This window comes from Mirounga angustirostris, unplaced genomic scaffold (assembly GCF_029215605.1).
Source record: "Mirounga angustirostris isolate CCGP_5_RB_7025 unplaced genomic scaffold, mMirAng1.0.hap1 SCAF_8, whole genome shotgun sequence".
Classification (NCBI taxonomy): Eukaryota; Metazoa; Chordata; class Mammalia; order Carnivora; family Phocidae; genus Mirounga; species Mirounga angustirostris.
Window position 1 is genome coordinate 1,802,125 of NW_026991716.1, and position 18,921 is coordinate 1,821,045.

General features: G+C 40.5%; 2 protein-coding genes across 2 annotated transcripts; one reads left to right on the plus strand and one right to left on the minus strand.

Annotated features, from left to right (window-relative positions):
* Window positions 1-1,097: 1,097 nt before the first annotated feature.
* On the plus strand, window positions 1,098-2,036 carry LOC123842806 (putative olfactory receptor 2B8). The gene has a single exon (XM_045872009.2). It carries the CDS (start codon window positions 1,098-1,100, stop codon window positions 2,034-2,036), a length of 939 nt encoding a protein of 312 aa, XP_045727965.2.
* A 13,567-nt stretch (window positions 2,037-15,603) lies between these two features.
* Window positions 15,604-16,542, minus strand: LOC135365660 (putative olfactory receptor 2B8). The gene has a single exon (XM_064598442.1). It carries the CDS (start codon window positions 16,540-16,542, stop codon window positions 15,604-15,606), a length of 939 nt encoding a protein of 312 aa, XP_064454512.1.
* Window positions 16,543-18,921: the final 2,379 nt, after the last annotated feature.

An 18,921-nucleotide genomic window follows, 5' to 3' on the forward strand; every position in this document is an offset into this window, starting at 1 on the left:
TCCACCATAGTGCTTTTACCTAGCATTGCTTTGAGAATATACTTGTTCTTATCTCTATGTATTTATCTATTTAAATATTTTATCATAGGGAGTCATGTAAAGCATTACACTTTGTACATAGATTACACAGTTGGGTAACTTTTTAAATTGTTTATTCTGAGAAGAATGTTGATAGTGGATAATCCTACCTTTTTCAGGTATTTCATGTGCTCTGGTTGGTAATGTGTGGAGCAGAAATCTGCAGATGGAAGAGGAAATTCATGGCCAGTGGATTTTAGAGTTCTGATTCCACCTGCCTATGCAAGGCCAAGGAATTTTCAGAGCTCCGGTTATATTGGTATGGTGATTTTAAGCATTGTTAGGGCAAAAGTTAAGCACTGTAATTGAATGGTGATGTTTTCAGGTTCTCTCTGATTGGTTAGTGGTTTTATACCATACAAAAAAATCCCCACAGATGTGTAGCTTTCATAAATAATAGTATCTTAGAGAGGTAATTCTGACACAATGTTTATATGCAGAACTATTAGTGATATTTTGCATGTAATTGAATTATTTGTATAAGTACATTCTAGGTCTTAAATTCCTATATCTGAATGCATTTTCAAGTTTATTTTGTATTATATTCTATTGCATGCGAGGTGTGTACAAATCCAGTTGGTGTACAATCATGAGATACAGATTTACAATAACGTCTCTCCCTCTGTCTGCATCTCTTTCTGATTCTTTCTGATTGTTCTCCCTCTTTTTCCCTTATCCCCATTCTCTCTAAAGTGTATGTACATACTTATAGTACTTTAAGTCTCTTTAAACTCAGACTGAAAGATCTTTCATACCTATGACTGAGGCCAACACAAGGTCCATTATTTCATTTTTCTTATATTACATATTAATGATTTACTTCTCGTGATAATGTGGAACTAAATTGGTATAGCTATGTCAATTTCAATCATTTATTGAAATAGTTACTTATAATATCCCATGGCCATGTCTTATAACATGATAGATTCACCTTCCCAGCAACTTTTTTTTTTTTAAGATTTCTTTTAAAAATTGCTAAATGCTTGGTCCTGACAGCAGAAAACATGTGCTAACAGAGGATGGAACAGAAAAATGGCAGTTCTTTCACTGGGTTTATCCTGCTGGGTTTCTCTGACCGGCCTCAACTGGAGCTAGTCCTCTTTGTGGTTCTTCTGGTCTTCTATCTGTTCACTCTGCTGGGAAACACCACCATCATTGCCTTGTCCCACCTGGACCCACATCTTCAGACTCCCATGTACTTTTTCCTCTCCAACCTAAGCTTTCTGGACCTCTGTTACACGACCAGCACTGTCCCACAGCTCCTGGTTCATCTCAGGGGAGCTGACAAGTCTATCTCCTTTGGTGGCTGTGTGGCTCAGCTCTTCATTTCTCTAGGGTTGGGAGGCACAGAATGCATTCTCTTAGGGGTCATGGCATTGGACCGCTATGCAGCCATCTGTAGGCCCCTGCAGTACACAGTGATCATGCACCCCCGTCTCTGTGCCCTCATGGCTTCTGCATCGTGGTTCATTGGTTTTGCCAACTCCTCATTGGAGACAGTGTTCACATTCCTTTTACCATTTTGTGGGAGAAATAAAATAGACCACTTCCTTTGTGAGGTCCCCCCGCTGCTTAAACTTGCCTGTGTTGACACCACCGTGAATGAGTCTGAGCTCTTCTTCGTCCGTGTGATCATGCTCCTCATACCTGTGGCATTAATCATCTTCTCCTATGGTCGGATTGTCAGGGCAGTCTTAAGAATAAAGTCATCTGCAGGGCAGAGGAAAGCATTTGGGACATGTGGGTCCCACATCACAGTGGTCTCCCTGTTCTATGGCACGGCCATCTACGCTTACCTCCAGCCCAGCAACAACTACTCCCAGGATCAGGGCAAGTTCATTTCTCTGTTCTACACCATCGTCACCCCCATGGTCAACCCTGTCATATATACACTGAGGAACAAGGATGTGGCGGGAGCAATGAAGAAGGTGCTTTGGAGGGGCCACGGCTCTAGATGACTGGGCAGAAAGACCCTTTGATGGAAGATGTTGAATGCCAGAGCACTTCAGATGATTGTGTCCCCCCCCCCCCACCATGTCATCCAAAGTTTCCTCTGACAACTCTCAAGGGAATTTCCTTACCTGATTCTTTTATGCAAGTGAGTGCTCAAAATCTAAGTCCATAGACTCATGCGGCCTCCAGAGATGCTGCCTTAGTGTTTCTAGAGCATCTGCATCATATTCTTATTTTAAAAAAGCTCCACAGGTTTTTCATATTTCCCCCTCATTTGGGAACACTATTCCATTCCTTCGTGCAAGAAGACACGCACATACCATAAAGTCATAGGGAAAATAAGAATACAAATGACTAGAACACTGTAAGAAATATTAACCTTTTGGCATTTTCCTAGGAAATTGTTGGAGGCATGTCACTTATTCTTGCATTGTGATCATGGGCTCTATTACGAGGTCCGTAGGTTGACTGTATCACAGCTTTTTCATAGAAGTAGGTGGGCAACTGTGGGAAAAACAAACTTTTGGCTTAGAGAAAAACCTATTAACATCAATCCTGATAAATCCATTCAGATATCAGGCCCAGTATGACGACACCAGTGTGACATGGTTTTATGTAACCTTCAGGTCACAGACATAGAGGGTGTGATGCATTACCGCCAGGGACAATGGGGGCACCAGCTGGTGATACAGCAGGGGCTGCTGAGGTGTAAGTCTGCGCATAGCCGGAGAAGCACCAACGTGAGGTCTGCGAGTTGTTTCTTTTAAGCTTGGGAGCCACCTTGTTAGTTAAAAATGACTGTTGAGGACAGTATCATATCTGAACAGTACATGACACAAGTCCTATTTTATATTTGATCTATTTTACCTACAGCAATGCAGCAGAAGTTCCAAAGGGTAAAATACATTTAGATCCTCTCTTCATACCATTTTTTTTTTAAAGATTTTATTTATTTTTTGACAGAGAAAGACACAGTGAGAGAAGGAACACAAGCAGGGGGAGTGGGAGAGGGAGAAGCAGGCTTCCCGCGGATGCGGGGCTCGATCCCAGGACCCTCGGATCATGACCTGAGCCGAAGGCAGACGCTTAACGACTGAGCCACCCAGGCGCCCCCTCTTCATACCATTTTATAAATTCTTTGATCCAGGCGTCAACTGATCAATGCTTTTGTATCTCCCATCTACCAAAAGGCCCATATATTTCCATGCAGTAACATACTATAAAAATAGAGGAAATGACCATGATGTCACAAGAAATGCCATGGTCTGTGGAGCTTACTGAAATGTAAAGGATGAATAAAATGTATATTAATTATTAAACATCTCCATATGTCTAAACTTTACAAATAGCCATCTCGTTAGGAACTGTCATACAATTCTGAATTAGGAGTAATAAATATAAATAGAAACATCCCAGAACAATTGAATCTGACATTGTAGCCCTTCAATCTTAAGTTTGCACATAAATGTGTTTTGGGGTATGGATCTGGGTTTTTGTATATGTGTATTGTCACAAACAGTGTATTTTCCCATGGAGGCTGGAGCTTTGACAATGCCATCTTCATAGAAATGTTTCTGAGTTTTGGTAGGTTTTCCCACCATGTAGCCCAGTGCAGGTAAATGTGTTGTGTCTTGGACTGGACACATATACATAACAAGTGTACTTACTGTTCCCTATCCTGACAGCTAACCAGCATCCTTCAGGGCCTTGAACCCCCTGAGCTGGTCATGCTCATGACAAGTGATCTTTGTATAGAGACAGCATGTGGAGGCTGGAAATGACAGCCAGGGGAGATTATGCACACGGTCAGCTTCTCTCTGCATCGCTAACAGCATGGCAGTATTCCCACTTGAAATCAACACCTGGGATATATCTTGACACCATAGTGATGTTTCATGTATGCCAGTAGAAAAACAGTTTTGTAATACTGTTTATCCCCGATGTGACAAGTTTCCCACTCTCCATTATGTTTCAACCACATCCTGAGTGTTATACCGAAATAGTCTCTTTAAAGTCCCTCAAATCGAAGATGGCGGAGGAGAAAGGGACCCTGTTTCTACCAGTCCCCTGAATTTAGCTGGATATCTAGGAAGCCGTTCTGAACACCCACGTAATCAGCATGAGAAGAATATATATCTGGATCTCTACAAGCAGAAAAGCGACTGCTTTTTGCAAGTCACCACGTGGGGAGTTGTGAGTCTACTGAGAGATATCAGAAGATGAACAGAAGTGGGAGTGAGCCTCCATAAGCTGGCTCCTGGAAAGTGATATAATACCGCAGCACAAAAGCGGAACCCTTGGAAATCTGCTCCGGGGAGCGACATCCCTCTCTGAAAGGGGCTCTGGAGCTGAAAAGCCGGAATTCTACGAGGAGCATTATGGTCTCAGAAGAGGAGAAGCCTCCGAGCCAAGGGGGCTCCCCGGACCGGCGGAGTGCCTGAGCCGTGCAGCCAGGAAGCAGGTACGGCCCGCGAGCCCAGGAAGGGTCTCTCAGCTTGGATGGCCTTAAACTGCGAGCCCCAGCAGTTGAGAATCGCCCTTCTCTTGGGCAGCCTGAAAAAACGAGGAGCATGCGCCGGGTCGGGGCAAAAACTCGCAGAGTGGTAGTGGCGGGGAAAGGGCGTTAGAGCAGCGCCCAGACAGGATCCAGGAGCTGCGCGTGTGCTTGAGGGAGCCCACCGCGGCTCGCGGATTTAGAGCATAAAAGGCAGGGACACTCCCGGGCTCCTGGTTCGACGTGACAGTCACTGTGGGTGCGCACCGTGGGAAGCTGTGGTTTTCCGTGGCGCTTATAGAAACCGAGCCTATGTGTACCGAAGGGGTTAGTGAAGACGCGCACTGCGATTTCTCTGCTCTCAGCCAGAGGTGTGGGCGTGGCCACTTTTGCTCTGACACTGAAGAGGTGCAGAAAGCTGCCAAAGAAAAGCCACACAGAAGACCAGTTTCCACTGAGCCCATCCCCCATAGGGGGCAGGGCAATTCCGCCCAAGCAGAGTTGCCTGAGAAACAGCATGGCAGGCTGCTACCCCAGAAGACAGGCTGGAAGAACAAGAAGATGACAACCCGATGGACCCCATAAGACTGTAAAATCCTAACACCAGGGGAAAAGAGTATATTGAGCTCCAGGCGTTGCTTCCCGGCTTGTTTTTGTTTGTTTGTTTTCCAGATACAACTCTTTTTCTTTTCATTCTTTCTTTTATGTTTTTTCTCTGTGTTTTCTTTTTACCTTTTTCTCATTTCAACTAGATGTTTATTATATAAACTTATATTTCACAGTAGCTTTTTAACTTGTACTTTTTCACACCTATATATTTTTTATAGATATATGCTTCAATGTAGTCCTTTTTTCCCTATCCAATTTTACCTTTATATATATATACAAGTTTTACTTTCCTTGTAATTTTGGGACATAGTGTCCTCTAACAAACAGACCAAAATACACCCAGGAACACCTGAAACACCCTGCTTTGTCCACACTGAGAGATTATAGTCCCCCTTCCCCTTACCCCCCTTTTAAACATTTTTTAAATTTTTATAAAGTTTCTTATGTGCTTCATTTTGGCTTTGTTTTTTTGGTGGTAGTTTCTGACCACTCTGGATTTTCCTAGGGTGCATTTTGCTTGGGTCCTTGTTGATATTTTGGACTCTGCTGATTCACTCAGCCATCACTCAGCAGAATGACTAGGAGGAGGAACCCTCAACAAAGAAAAGAAACGGGGACAATGTCATCTGCCACAGAACTAATGGATATGGATATAAGCAAAATGTCAGAGATAGACTTCAGGAGAGCAATCATGAAGTCAATAGCTAGGCCTGAAAGAAGCATTAGTGACAATATAGAATCTCTAAGGGCAGAAATGAGATCTAATCAGGTCGAACTAAACAATGTTATGAATGAGATGCAGTCTAAACTGGATACTCTAACAACCAGAGTAAATGAGGCAGAAGAACAAATTAGTCATCCACAGGACAAGCTGATAGAAAAGAAGAAAGTGGAGGAAAACAGAGATAAGCTTCAAGTAACACATGAGAAAAGGATTGCAGATTCATGATGCCATGAAACGTTCCAATGTCAGAATTATTGGGATCCCTGAGGGGGATGGCTAGAAGGTATATTTGAGCAAATCATAGCTCAGAACTTCCCTAATCTGGGGAAGGAAACCAGCATTCGAGTCCAAGAGGCAGAGAGGACCCCTCCCAAATTCAGTAAGTATAGATCAACACCTCGACATATAACAGTGAAGCTTGCAAACTGTACAACCAAGGAAACACTCCTGAGAATAGCCAGGGAGAGGAGGTTCCTTACATATGGAGGGAGTAACATCAGAATAACATCAGACCTATCCACAGAAAGCTGGCAAGCCAGAAGTGGCTGGTAATACATATTCAGGGTACTAAATGAGAAGAACATGCATCCAAGAATACTTTATCCAGCAAGGGTGTCTTTCAGAATGGATAGAGTGATAAAGAGCTTTCAGGATAGGCAGAGACTGAAAGAATATGTGACCACCAAGCCAGCCCTCAAAGAAATATTAAGGAGGTTTCTATAAATGAAGACAGACCCCAAGAATCACATAGACCAGAAAGAAACAGAAAATCTATAGAAACAGGGACTTTACAGGCAATACAATGGCACTAAATTCATGTCTTTCAGTAGTCACTCTAAATGTAAATGGGTTAAATGCTCCTATCATATGAAACAGGGATGCAGATTGGATTAAAAAACAGGACCTATCTATGTACTGTCTACAAGAGACTCATTTTGATCCTAAAGACATCTCCAGATTGAAAGTGAGGGGATGGAGAACCATTTACCAGGCTAATGGACCTCAAAAGAAAGCTGGGGTAGCAATCCTCATATCATACAAATTAGATTTTAAACCAAGACAGTAACAAGAGACATGGAGGGACACTATATTATACTTAAAGGGTCTATACAACAAGGAGATTTAACAATTGTAAACATCTAGGCCCCCAACATGGGAGCAGCCAATTATATAAACAAATTAATAAGCAAAATAAAGAAACATATTGATAATAATACATTAATAGTAGGAGACTTCAACACTCCTCTCTCAGCAATGGACAGATCATCTAAGCAGAAGATAAACAAAGAAACAAGACCTGTGAAGGACACATTGGACCAGATGTACTTCATAGATATATACAGAATATTGCATGCTAAAACAACAGAATACTCATTCTTCTCAAGTGCACATGGAACTTTCTCCAGAATAGACCACATCTGGGTCACAAATCAGGTCTCAACCAATACCAAAAGATAGAGATTATTCCCTGCATGTTATCAGACCACAGTGCTTTGAAACTGGAACTCAACCACAAGAAAAAAATTGGAAGGAACTCAAACACTTGGATGTTAAAGTGCATCCTGGTAAAGAATGACTGGGTCAACAAGAAATTAAAGAAGAACTTAAAAAATTCATGGAAACTAATGAGGATGATAACACAACTATCCAAAACCTATTAGGATACTGCAAAGACAGTCCTGAAGGGGAAGTACATAGCCATCCAAGCCTCTCTCAAAAAGGTATTAAGAGGGCACGTACTGCATGGAGCACTGGGTGTTATACAAAAACAATGGATCGTGGATCACCATATCAAAAAACAATGATGTATTGTATGGTGACTAACATAACATAATAAAATTAAAAAAAAAAACCCATCACCTTCAAAACTCAAAAAAAAAAAAAAAAGGTAGAAAAATCCCATATGCACAAGCTCACCTTACACCTAAAGGAGCTGGAGAAAGAACAGCAAATAAAGCCTGAACCAAACAGAAGAAGATAAGTAATAAAGATCAGAGCAGAAATCAATAAAATAGAAACCAGAAAAACAGTAGAAGAGACCAATGAAACTAGAAGCTGGTTCTCTGAAAGAATTAATAAGATCCATAAACCTCTGGTGAGACTTATCCAAAAGAAAAGAGAAAGGACCCAAATTAATAAAATCATTAATTATAGGAGAGAGATCATGATTAATAACAAGGATATAGAAATAATTAATAGAAATTATTACCAGCAACTATATGCCAACAAATTAAGCAATCTGGGAGAAATGGATGCATTCCTGGAAACTTATAAACTACCAGGAGAAATAGACAATCTGAACAGACCAATAACCAGCAAGGAAATTGAAACAGTAATCAAAAATCTCCCAAAAAACAAGTCCAGGGCCAGATGGCTTCCCAGGGGAATTCTACCAAACATTTAAAAAAGAAATGATACCTACTCTACTGAAGCTGTTTCAAAACATAGAAATGGAAGGGAAACTCCCAAATTCGTTCTATGAGACTAGCATTATCCTGATCCCAAAGCCAGACAAAGACCCCATCAAAAAGGAGAATTACAGACCAATATCCCTGATGAACATGGATGCCAAAATACTCAACAAGATCCTAGCCAATAGAATCCAACAGTACATTAAAAGGATTATCCACCACGACCAGGTGGGATTTATTCCTAGGACGCAAGGGTGGTTCAACATTCACAAATCAATCAACGTGATAGAGCACATTAACAAAAGCAAAGAACCATATGACCCTCTCAATTGATGCAGAAAAAGCATTTGACAAAATAGCATCTTTTCCTGATTAAAACTCTTCAAAATACAGGGATAAAGGGAACACACCTCAATTTCATAAAAGCTATCTATGAAAAGCCCACAAATTTTTATTCATTCATTCTCAATGGGGAAAAACTGAGAGCTTTTTCCCTTAAGGTCAGGACCATGACAGGGATGCCGACTCTTACAACTTTTGTTCAACATAGTACTAGAAGTTTTAGCCTCAGCAATCAGACAACGAAAAGAAATAAAAGGCATTCAAATGGGCAAAGAAGAAGTCAAGCTCTCTCTCTTCGCAGATGACATGATACTTTATGTGGAAAACCTAAAAGACTCCACCCCCAAACTACTAGAACTCATACAGCAATTCAGCAACATGTCAGGACACAAAATCAATTGCACAGGTATCAGTTGCTTTTCTATACACTAACAATGTAACTGAAGAAAAAGAAATTGGGGGATCGAGTCCATTTACAATAGCACCAAAAACCATAGGATACCTAGGAATAAACCTAACCAAAGAGGTTAAGAATCTATACTCTAGAAACTATAGAACACTTATGAAAGAAATTGAGGAAGACACAAAGAGATGGGAAAGCATTCCATGCTCATGGATTGGAAGAATAAACATTGTGAAAATGTCTATGCTGCCCAGAGCAATCTACACTTTCAATGCAATCCCTATCAAAATACGATTGACACTTTTCACAGAGCTGGAACAAACAATCCTAAAATTTGTATGGAACCAGAAAAGACTCCGAATCACCAGGGGAATGTTGAAAATGAAAACCAAAGCTGGGGACATCACAATGCCTGACTCCAAGCTCTATTACAAAGCTGTGATCATCAAGACAGCATGGTGTTGGCACAAAAACAGACACATAGACCATGGAAGAGATTAGAGAGCCCAGAAATAGACCCTCAACTCTACGGTCAATTAATCTTCGACAAAGCAGGAAAGAATATCCAATGGAAAAAAGAGTCTCTTCAATAAATGGTGCTGGGAAAATTGGACATCCACATGCAGAAGAATGAAACTGGACCATTCTCTTACACCATACACAAAGATAAACTCAAAATGGATGAAAGATCTCAATGTGAGACAGGAATCCATCAAAATCCTAGAGGAGAACATGGGCAGTAACCTCTTCAACATCGGCCACAACGATTTCTTGCAAATCACATCTCTAAAGGCAAGGGAAACGAAAGCAAAAATGAACTTTAGGGACTTCATCAAGATAAAAGTCTTTTGCACAGCAAAGGAAATAGTCAACAAAACTCAGAGGCATCCCACGGAATGGGAGAAGATATTTACAAATGACATTACAGATAATGGGCTGGTATCCAAGATCTATAAAGAACCTCTCAAACTCAACACTCAAAAAACAAATAATCAATTAAGAAATGGGCAGAAGTCATGAACATACACTTCTCCAATGAAGACATGCAAATGGCTAACAGACATATGAAAAAATGTTCAACATCACTACCCATCAGGGAACTACAAATCAAAACCACAAAGAGATACTACCTTACACCAGTTAGAATGGCAAAAATTAACAAGACAGGGAACAACAAGGGTTGGCAAGGATGTGGAGAAAGGGGAACCATCCTACACTGTTGCTGGGAATGTAAGCTGGTACAGCCACTGGAAAACAGTATGGAGGTTCCTCAAGATGTTAAAGATAGAGCTAACCTATGACCCAGCAATTACACTACTAGGTATTTACCCCAAAGATACAGATGTAGTGAAAAGAAAGGCCACATGCACCCCAATGTTCGTAGCCTCAATGTCCACAATAGCGAAACTGTGGAAGGAGCCGAGATGCCCTTCAACAGATGAATGGGTAAAGAAGATGTGGTCCATATATACAATGGAATATTACTCAGCCATCAGAAAGGATGAATACCTACCATTTGCACCAATATAGTAGGACCTGGAGGGGATTATGCTAAGTGAAATAAGTCAATCAGAGAAAGACAATTATCATATGGTTTCACTCATATGTGGAATATAAGGAATATCTAGGAGGATGATAGGGGAAGGGAGGGAAAATGAAGGAGGAGAAATCATAGAGGGAGACGAACCATGAGAGACTATGGACTCCGGGAAACAATCTGTTTCAGAAGGGAGGGGGCTGGGCGGATGGGGCAGCCAGTTGATGGGTATTAAGGAGGGCATGTGTTGTGATGAGCACTGGGTGTTGTATGGAACTAATGAATCACTGAACACTACATCAAAAACCAAAGATGTACTGTACAGTGGCCAACTGAACATAAAAAAAAAAATTCCACTTAGAATTTCTTCCTAACTAAAGCTCCCAAACACTTGTTTTCTTTATCCTGTAATTCCTCACACATTTCTTGTCTCTGTATTAAAGGTATAAAAACTGCCTGCCTTGATCATTTCTTTGAATCTCAATTACTTTATTGGGCCTCCATATGCAGGTAATAAAACTTTGGGTTTTTTCTCCTGTTACTCTCTGTCATCTCCATTTAATTCCAAAACATTAATTAAACTCCATTTAATTCCAAATGGCAAGAATTCATTCTTCTTTATGACTAATATTCCAATGTGTGTGTGTGTGTGTATACACACATATATATATCACATCTTCTTTATCCAGTCATCTATTGATGCACTCATGAGCTGCTTCCATAGTTTGGTTATTGTAAATAATGCTGCTATAAACATAGTGGTGCATGTATCCATTTAAACCCTGGGGTGGGGAAGAAGGAAATGTGTCCCTCCCCAAAGCAAGTGTCCTGTCCCTAAGGCCATCTCAAGGACCCCATCCCCTGACCCCTCTGATCAGCAGTAATTCATCCTCTCATTTCTGCACTTACACAGAGCCCACCTTCCCAGCAAACCACATTTCCATACACAGTGGTTCCCAGAGTCTGCAGAACCAGGTTTGAAATATGCTACAATACCACAATGATGAAAGAAGCTCTCACCTGTATTACAAAACAAGCATCTTAAAAGAAGTCACCTGCAAAGGAAAGGGTTCACAGGGATCTATAACCTGTTTGTCCCTCCTCAGTGAGCCTGGTCAGAGCAGAACTCTGGCAAAGAGTAACCATGAAATGCACAGACTATGAGATACATGAGGGTCTTACAGGGATGGCTGTACTCTGATTACTGATCTAGTAGTAATTTCATCATGATGTAGAGGGTCTGTTTAGAATTTACATTCAACACACTGCAGATATGCTACCAAATGACAGTCCTAAAGCCAGAACAGCCTATGAAGGTAGGGACACATAATCTGAGAATCCCCCAAGCCTCTCTGTGCTGACTTGTACTACAGTAGAGATGGTGGGGGGATGGGTTACATAGGTGATGGCGAACAAAGAGTAAATTTGTGATGATGTAAGTGTGGAATCAGTATATTATACACCTGAAACTAGTATAACACTCTGTTAACTATACTGGAATTAAAAATTAAAAGATAATAAAGTAACTTCAAAACAGTTTTTAGGAAAAAAAGAATTGTGATTCAAAACAAAAAGAAAGTCTATGGAATAGGAGAAGATATTTATGAATGACATATCTGATAAAGGGTTAGTATTCAAACTATGTAAAGATCTTATATATACAACACCCAAAAAACCAAAATAATCCAATTTTTAAAATGGGCAGAAGACATGAACAGACATTTCTGCAAAGAAGACATACAGATCTCAATAGATACAGAAAAGATGCTCAACATCACAGATCTTCAGAGAAATGAAAATGAAAACCACAAGGAGATATCACCTCACACTTGTCAGAATGGCTAAAATCAAAAACATGAGAAGAAAGTGTCAGTGAGGATGTGGAGAAAAAGGAACTCTCCTGCACTGTTGGTGGGAATGCAAACTGGTGCAGCCACTGTGGAAAAGAGTATGGAGGTTCCTCAAAAAGTCAAATATAGAACAAACCTAACATCAGGTAATGCACTACTGGGTATTTACCTAAAAAAAGATCTTTCAAATGGATACATGCACCATTATGTTTATAGTGGCATTATTTACAATAACCAAACTATGGAAGCAGCTCATGAGTGCATCAATAGATGACTGGATAAAGAAGATGTGATATATATATATATGTATATATATATATATATATATACGCACACACACAATGGAATATTAGTCATAAAAAAGAATGAATTCTTGCCATTTGGAACATCATGGATGGAGCTAGAGAGTATTATGCTAAGTGAAATAAGTCAGTCAGAGGAAGATAAATACCATATGATTTCATTTGTCTGTGGATTTAAGAAACAAAACAAATGAGGAAAGGAAGAAAAGAGAGAGAAAGACAAACCAAGAAACAGGACAACTATATAGAACAATATGGGGTGGGGGGATGGGTGAACTAAGTGATGGGGATGAAGGAGGGCACTTAAATTGAGCACTGGGTGTTGTATGGAATTGTTGAAATATTATACTGTAGACCTGAAATTAATAATATACTATATGTTAACTATACTTTAATGGAAATAAAAACTTCATTAAAAAGCTAAAATAAAATATATAAAGTAATTTCAAACCAACAAAAACAATTGAAACAAAAAAAGGAATTGTGTTTCATGCAAGTTGGACATTTTGAGTCTCTGCAATCACCCATTACCTGAGCTGATGATATGCACCCTGTGTTCCTCAGAAAGCAAAAGAGCTGGAAGAAGAGCTAGAGCATAATGATTGTCCTGACCGCCGGCTGTTAAAGACGGATGGAATAAAATAATTTAGCTAAGCCTTGGATACAATCCCACAGTCATGCCACAGTTATTGATGAAAATTCAAAAGGAAACAGTTCAAATAATATTGGTGACAATTTACACAACCTGGAGTCTGTTGTAGACAAAGCATGGAGTGTGTGGGGAGGCAGATTCCTAACATTAGAAAAATGTTATGGAACAATTGTGAACTTGTGTTTGGACTTTCAAATAATTTTTTTTATTTTAGCATGGATCCCAGAGAACTTTGTTCTCTATAATTTATTCCCATGTAACAGAAACATCCAAATGCCATTCAAACATTCATTAAATGAAATAAATCTGTTTCGCCCCAGGGTTCTGTGTGTCCTTAAGAGCAGAGAAGTAGATGCTCACACAGAACAATAGGCTGTGTGGTTTCATGAGACCTGGAGGTTTTTTGCACCAAAGAGAGTTCATCTGAGGGATTTTAAAGTGACCATTTTGATATAACTGTCACGATGTTGTTGGAACATAATGGAAGGTGGGAAATTTGTCACCATCGGGGATAAACAGTATTACAAAACTATTTTTCTACTGGCATACATGAAACATCACTATGGTGTCAAGATATATCCCAGGTGTTGATTTCAAGTGGGAATACTGCCATGCTGTTAGCGATGCAGAGAGAAGCTGACCATGTGCATAATCTCCCCTGGCTGTCATTTCCAGCCTCCACATGCTGTCTCTATACAAAGATCACTTGTCATGAGCATGACCAGCTCAGGGGGGTTCAAAGGCCCTGAAGGATGCTAGTTAGCTGTCAGGATAGGGAACAGTAAGTACACTTGTTATGTATATGTGTCCAGTCCAAGACACAACACATTTACCTGCACTGGGCTACATGGTGGGAAAACCTACCAAAACTCAGAAACATTTCTATGAAGATGGCATTGTCAAAGCTCCAGCCTCCATGGGAAAATACACTGTTTGTGACAATACACATATACAAAAACCCAGATCCATACCCCAAAACACATTTATGTGCAAACTTAAGTTAAGATTGAAGGGCTACAATGTCAGATTCAATTGTTCTGGGATGTTTCTATTTATATTTATTACTCCTAATTCAGAATTGTATGATAGTTCCTAACGAGATGGCTATTTGTAAAGTTTAGATGTATGGAGATGTTTAATAATTAATATACATTTTATTCATCCTTTACATTTAAGTAAGCTCCACAGACCATGGCATTTCTTGTGACATCGTGGTCATTTCCTATATTTTTATAGTATGTTACTGCATGGAAATATATGGGGCTTTTGGTAGATGGTAGATACAAAAGCATTGATCAGTTGACGCCTGGATCAAAGAATTTATAAAATGGTATGAAGAGAGGATCTAAATGTATTTTACCCTTTGGAACTTCTGCTGCATTGCTGTAGGTAAAATAGATCAAATATAAAATAGGACTTGTGTCATGTACTGTTCAGATATGATACTGTCCTCAACAGTCATTTTTAACTAACAAGGTGGCTCCCAAGCTTAAAAGAAACAACTCGCAGACCTCACGTTGGTGCTTCTCCGGCTATGCGCAGACTTACACCTCAGCACCCCCTGCTGTATCACCAGCTGGTGCCCCCATTGTCCCTGGCGGTAATGCATCACACCCTCTATGTCTGTGACTTGAAGGTTACATAAAACCATGTCACACTGGTGTCGTCATACTGGGCCTGATATCTGAATGGATTTATCAGGATTGATGTTAATAGGTTTTTCTCTGAGCCAAAAGTTTGTTTTTCCCACCGTTGCCCACCTACTTCTATGAAAAAGCTGTGATACAGTCAACCTACGGACCTCGTAATAGAGCCATGATCACAATGCAAGAATAAGTGACATGCCTCCAACAATTTCCTAGGAAAATGCCAAAAGGTTAATATTTCTTACAGTGTTTTAGTCATTTGTATTCTTATTTTCCCTATGACTTTATGGTATGTGCGTGTCTTCTTGCACGAAGGAATGGAATAGTGTTCCCAAATGAGGGGGAAATATGAAAAACCTGTGGAGCTTTTTTAAAATAAGAATATGATGCAGATGCTCTAGAAACACTAAGGCAGCATCTCTGGAGGCCGCATGAGTCTATGGACTTAGATTTTGAGCACTCACTTGCATAAAAGAATCAGGTAAGGAAATTCCCTTGAGAGTTGTCAGAGGAAACTTTGGATGACATGGTGGTGGGGGGGATACAATCATCTGAAGTTCTCTGGCATTCAACGTCTTCCATCAAAGGGTCTTTCTGCCCAGTCATCTAGAGCCGTGGCCCCTCCAAAGCACCTTCTTCATTGCTCCTGTCACATCCTTGTTCCTCAGTGTATATATGACAGGGTTGACCATGGGGGTGACGATGGTGTAGAACAGAGAAATGAACTTGCCCTGATCCTGGGAGTAGTTGTTGCTGGGCTGGAGGTAAGCATAGATGGCCGTGCCATAGAACAGGGAGACCACTGTGATGTGGGACCCACATGTCCCAAACGCTTTCCTCTGCCCTGCAGATGACTTTATTCTTAAGACTGTCCTGACAATCGGACCATAGGAGAAGATGATTAATGCCACAGGTATGAGGAGCATGATCACACCGAGAAAGAAGAGCAGAGACTCATTCACAGTGGTGTCAACACAGGCAAGCTTGAGCAGCGGGGGGACCTCACAAAGGAAGTGGTCTATTTTATTTCTCCCACAAAATGGTAAAAGGAATGTGAACACTGTCTCCAATGAGGAGTTGGCAAAACCAATGAACCACGATGCAGAAGCCATGAGGGCACAGAGATGGGGGTGCATGATCACTGTGTACTGCAGGGGCCTACAGATGGCTGCATAGCGGTCCAATGCCATGACCCCTAAGAGAATGCATTCTGTGCCTCCCAACCCTAGAGAAATGAAGAGCTGAGCCACACAGCCACCAAAGGAGATAGACTTGTCAGCTCCCCTGAGATGAACCAGGAGCTGCGGGACAGTGCTGGTCGTGTAACAGAGGTCCAGAAAGCTTAGGTTGGAGAGGAAAAAGTACATGGGAGTCTGAAGATGTGGGTCCAGGTGGGACAAGGCAATGATGGTGGTGTTTCCCAGCAGAGTGAACAGATAGAAGACCAGAAGAACCACAAAGAGGACTAGCTCCAGTTGAGGCCGGTCAGAGACACCCAGCAGGATAAACCCAGTGAAAGAACTGCCATTTTTCTGTTCCATCCTCTGTTAGCACATGTTTCCTGCTGTCAGGACCAAGCATTTAGCAATTTTTAAAAGAAATCTTCAAGAAAATAAACATTTGGTGGCAAGGGGGGATGTGTGTGGATCTATCATGTTTAAAGTAAAGGCCATGGGATTTTATCAGTAACTATTTCAATAAGTGATTTACTCATTGAAATTGGCATAGCTTATACCAGTGTAGGTCCACATTATCACAGAAAGTAAATCATTATTATTTAATATAAGAAAAATCACATAATTGCCTTGGTGTACAAAAGGTCTTTCAGTCTGAGCTTAATGGTACGTAAAGTACTGTAAATATGTAGGTACATTTTTAAAAATTAAAAAAAAAAATTTAATGCAAAAGAAGCAGTCAACAAAACAAAGCGGCAACCCACAGAATGGGAGAAGATATTTGCAAATGACACTACAGATAAAGGGCTGATATCCAAGATCTATAAAGAACTTTTCAAACTCAACACCCAAAAAACAAATAATCAAGTCAAAAAATGGGCAGAAGACATGAACAGACACTTCTCCAAAGAAGACACTGGATGTGGGAAAGATCAGGCTGCATAATTCATTCTCCCATTGATTCTCAAGAGTATTTTCTGCTGATCTGGGTCACTTTGTTTTCTTCCTCCTCCCCTCCTCGGCATCCATCCATCTTAAAGCTGTGTGCACCACCACGGAAGGAAATCTTTCCAGAGAAAGGTATGTTTAGACTAAGGTCAAGGAGGAAATTTCCTTTCACTTCCTTCTTACAAAATAAAAAGAATTGTATAATTAGCCTAAGCATCAACGTCTATGTGTAGGTAAGCGTCAAATGACTAAATGCAGTAAGAGACATTGATTCCTCTTGGACAAACTATGTAAATAATACTGGCTGGAAATATTGAACACATCCATCCTAAGTCTAGAGCAAAGAATGGTGTCCCTAGTACCTATGTTGATATGTGTGATACAGGAAAATGTAGTTATAAAAATCACACATAAATTATCCCTTTATACACAAAAAAATAAATATTCAAAAAAAAAGCATAGGTTATACATATAGAGAAAAATTTTTATTAGGTAAAATAAAAATAAATAGATTCCACAAAACAAAATTAGATGGCATTCTATGAAATAATTACCATCCAATAAAAATAGAATAGGAAATGACACATTTTTACACAATTTTACAATAATAATTAAGAGAACAGGCATCAAATGAAAGAGGTTCAATGCTTAGTATCAGCACATGAAAGCTGATAGAGCCAACACTTATGATATAAGTGTTCAATGCTAACATATAACCCTAAAAGTTTAAGTGGAAGAATACATCTTTCCATGGAACTAGATGCTCAGTGTGCACAGCACATTTTAAAGGCCAAAGATCTCAAAATAATGTCTGTATTGAGGATATTTCAAATATATGTCAATTACTAATATAATTGACATACAAATTCTGCCCTATCCAGCTTCTGAATGATCCTGAAATAGTGTTGGCAGTGCTAGGAATGAATCACTACTGCTTTAATAATGCATCCATCTCCTACGTCTGAGCTGACCCCAGATATACTAGAACAAGCCCCTGAGGGCAATGCAGGATGAGCTAATGAGGGGGAATGCAGCTATCAGAACACTGGAAATGACAGGTCTAATGAACATGGACAGTGCTTTCAGCCAGGTTCCATGGGAGAAGAGGATCAAGTAGGGATTGCACTGCATGTTGTTTGTTCAGGGAATGCTCTCAGGATAAAGGGGGTGAGGGAAGCAAAACAGAGCAGAGAACGTTGCTAAGCAGGGATATGGTCTCAAGTGGAATATGGCATGAGCCTGATCTCATAAGAAGCAGGAGCAGAACTCTCCCATACAAGTGTCCATCTGTGCTGGTAGAAATACTCTGTCCTCACTGCCTAGTACAGTAGCTGCTGTCCACATGTCACTACCTGAGCAATGGACCACATATGCAAACCAATACAGCTTTTCTGGTTCAAGAACAATTGCAACTGAAAAGAAACTAACTCCCAATTCCTAAAGCAACACACAGACTGAGTTCCATTTCACTCACCTTTGTTCACCTTCTCTGTGGGTTCTAAGCTATTTCCCTACCTCCTTTCCAAGTCACTGCCTACAGACAGTCCTGGGGATTGGCCCTTGGACATGTAGAATCAGTTGCACACAGTAAATGCAAAGGTTGAGTATACCAGCACTGGGTTATCCATAGATTTTTCCTGAGCGAAAGGATGCTTTCTCACGATGACTTCACGAGTCTTCAGGTGGACAGAGATCAACACTTTGCCTCTAGGAGGTAGGAGGTGAAGTCCCTTGCAAACTCTCACTATGGTTTCTCGAATACGATGACCTGCCTGTACGACCGGGAGACCCTTATGA

Excerpts from the sequence above, each read along its gene's own strand:
- LOC135365660 (XM_064598442.1), bottom strand. The coding sequence starts at position 16,542 with ATGGAACAGAAAAATGGCAGTTCTTTCACTGGGTTTATCCTGCTGGGT.
- LOC123842806 (XM_045872009.2), top strand. The coding sequence starts at position 1,098 with ATGGAACAGAAAAATGGCAGTTCTTTCACTGGGTTTATCCTGCTGGGT.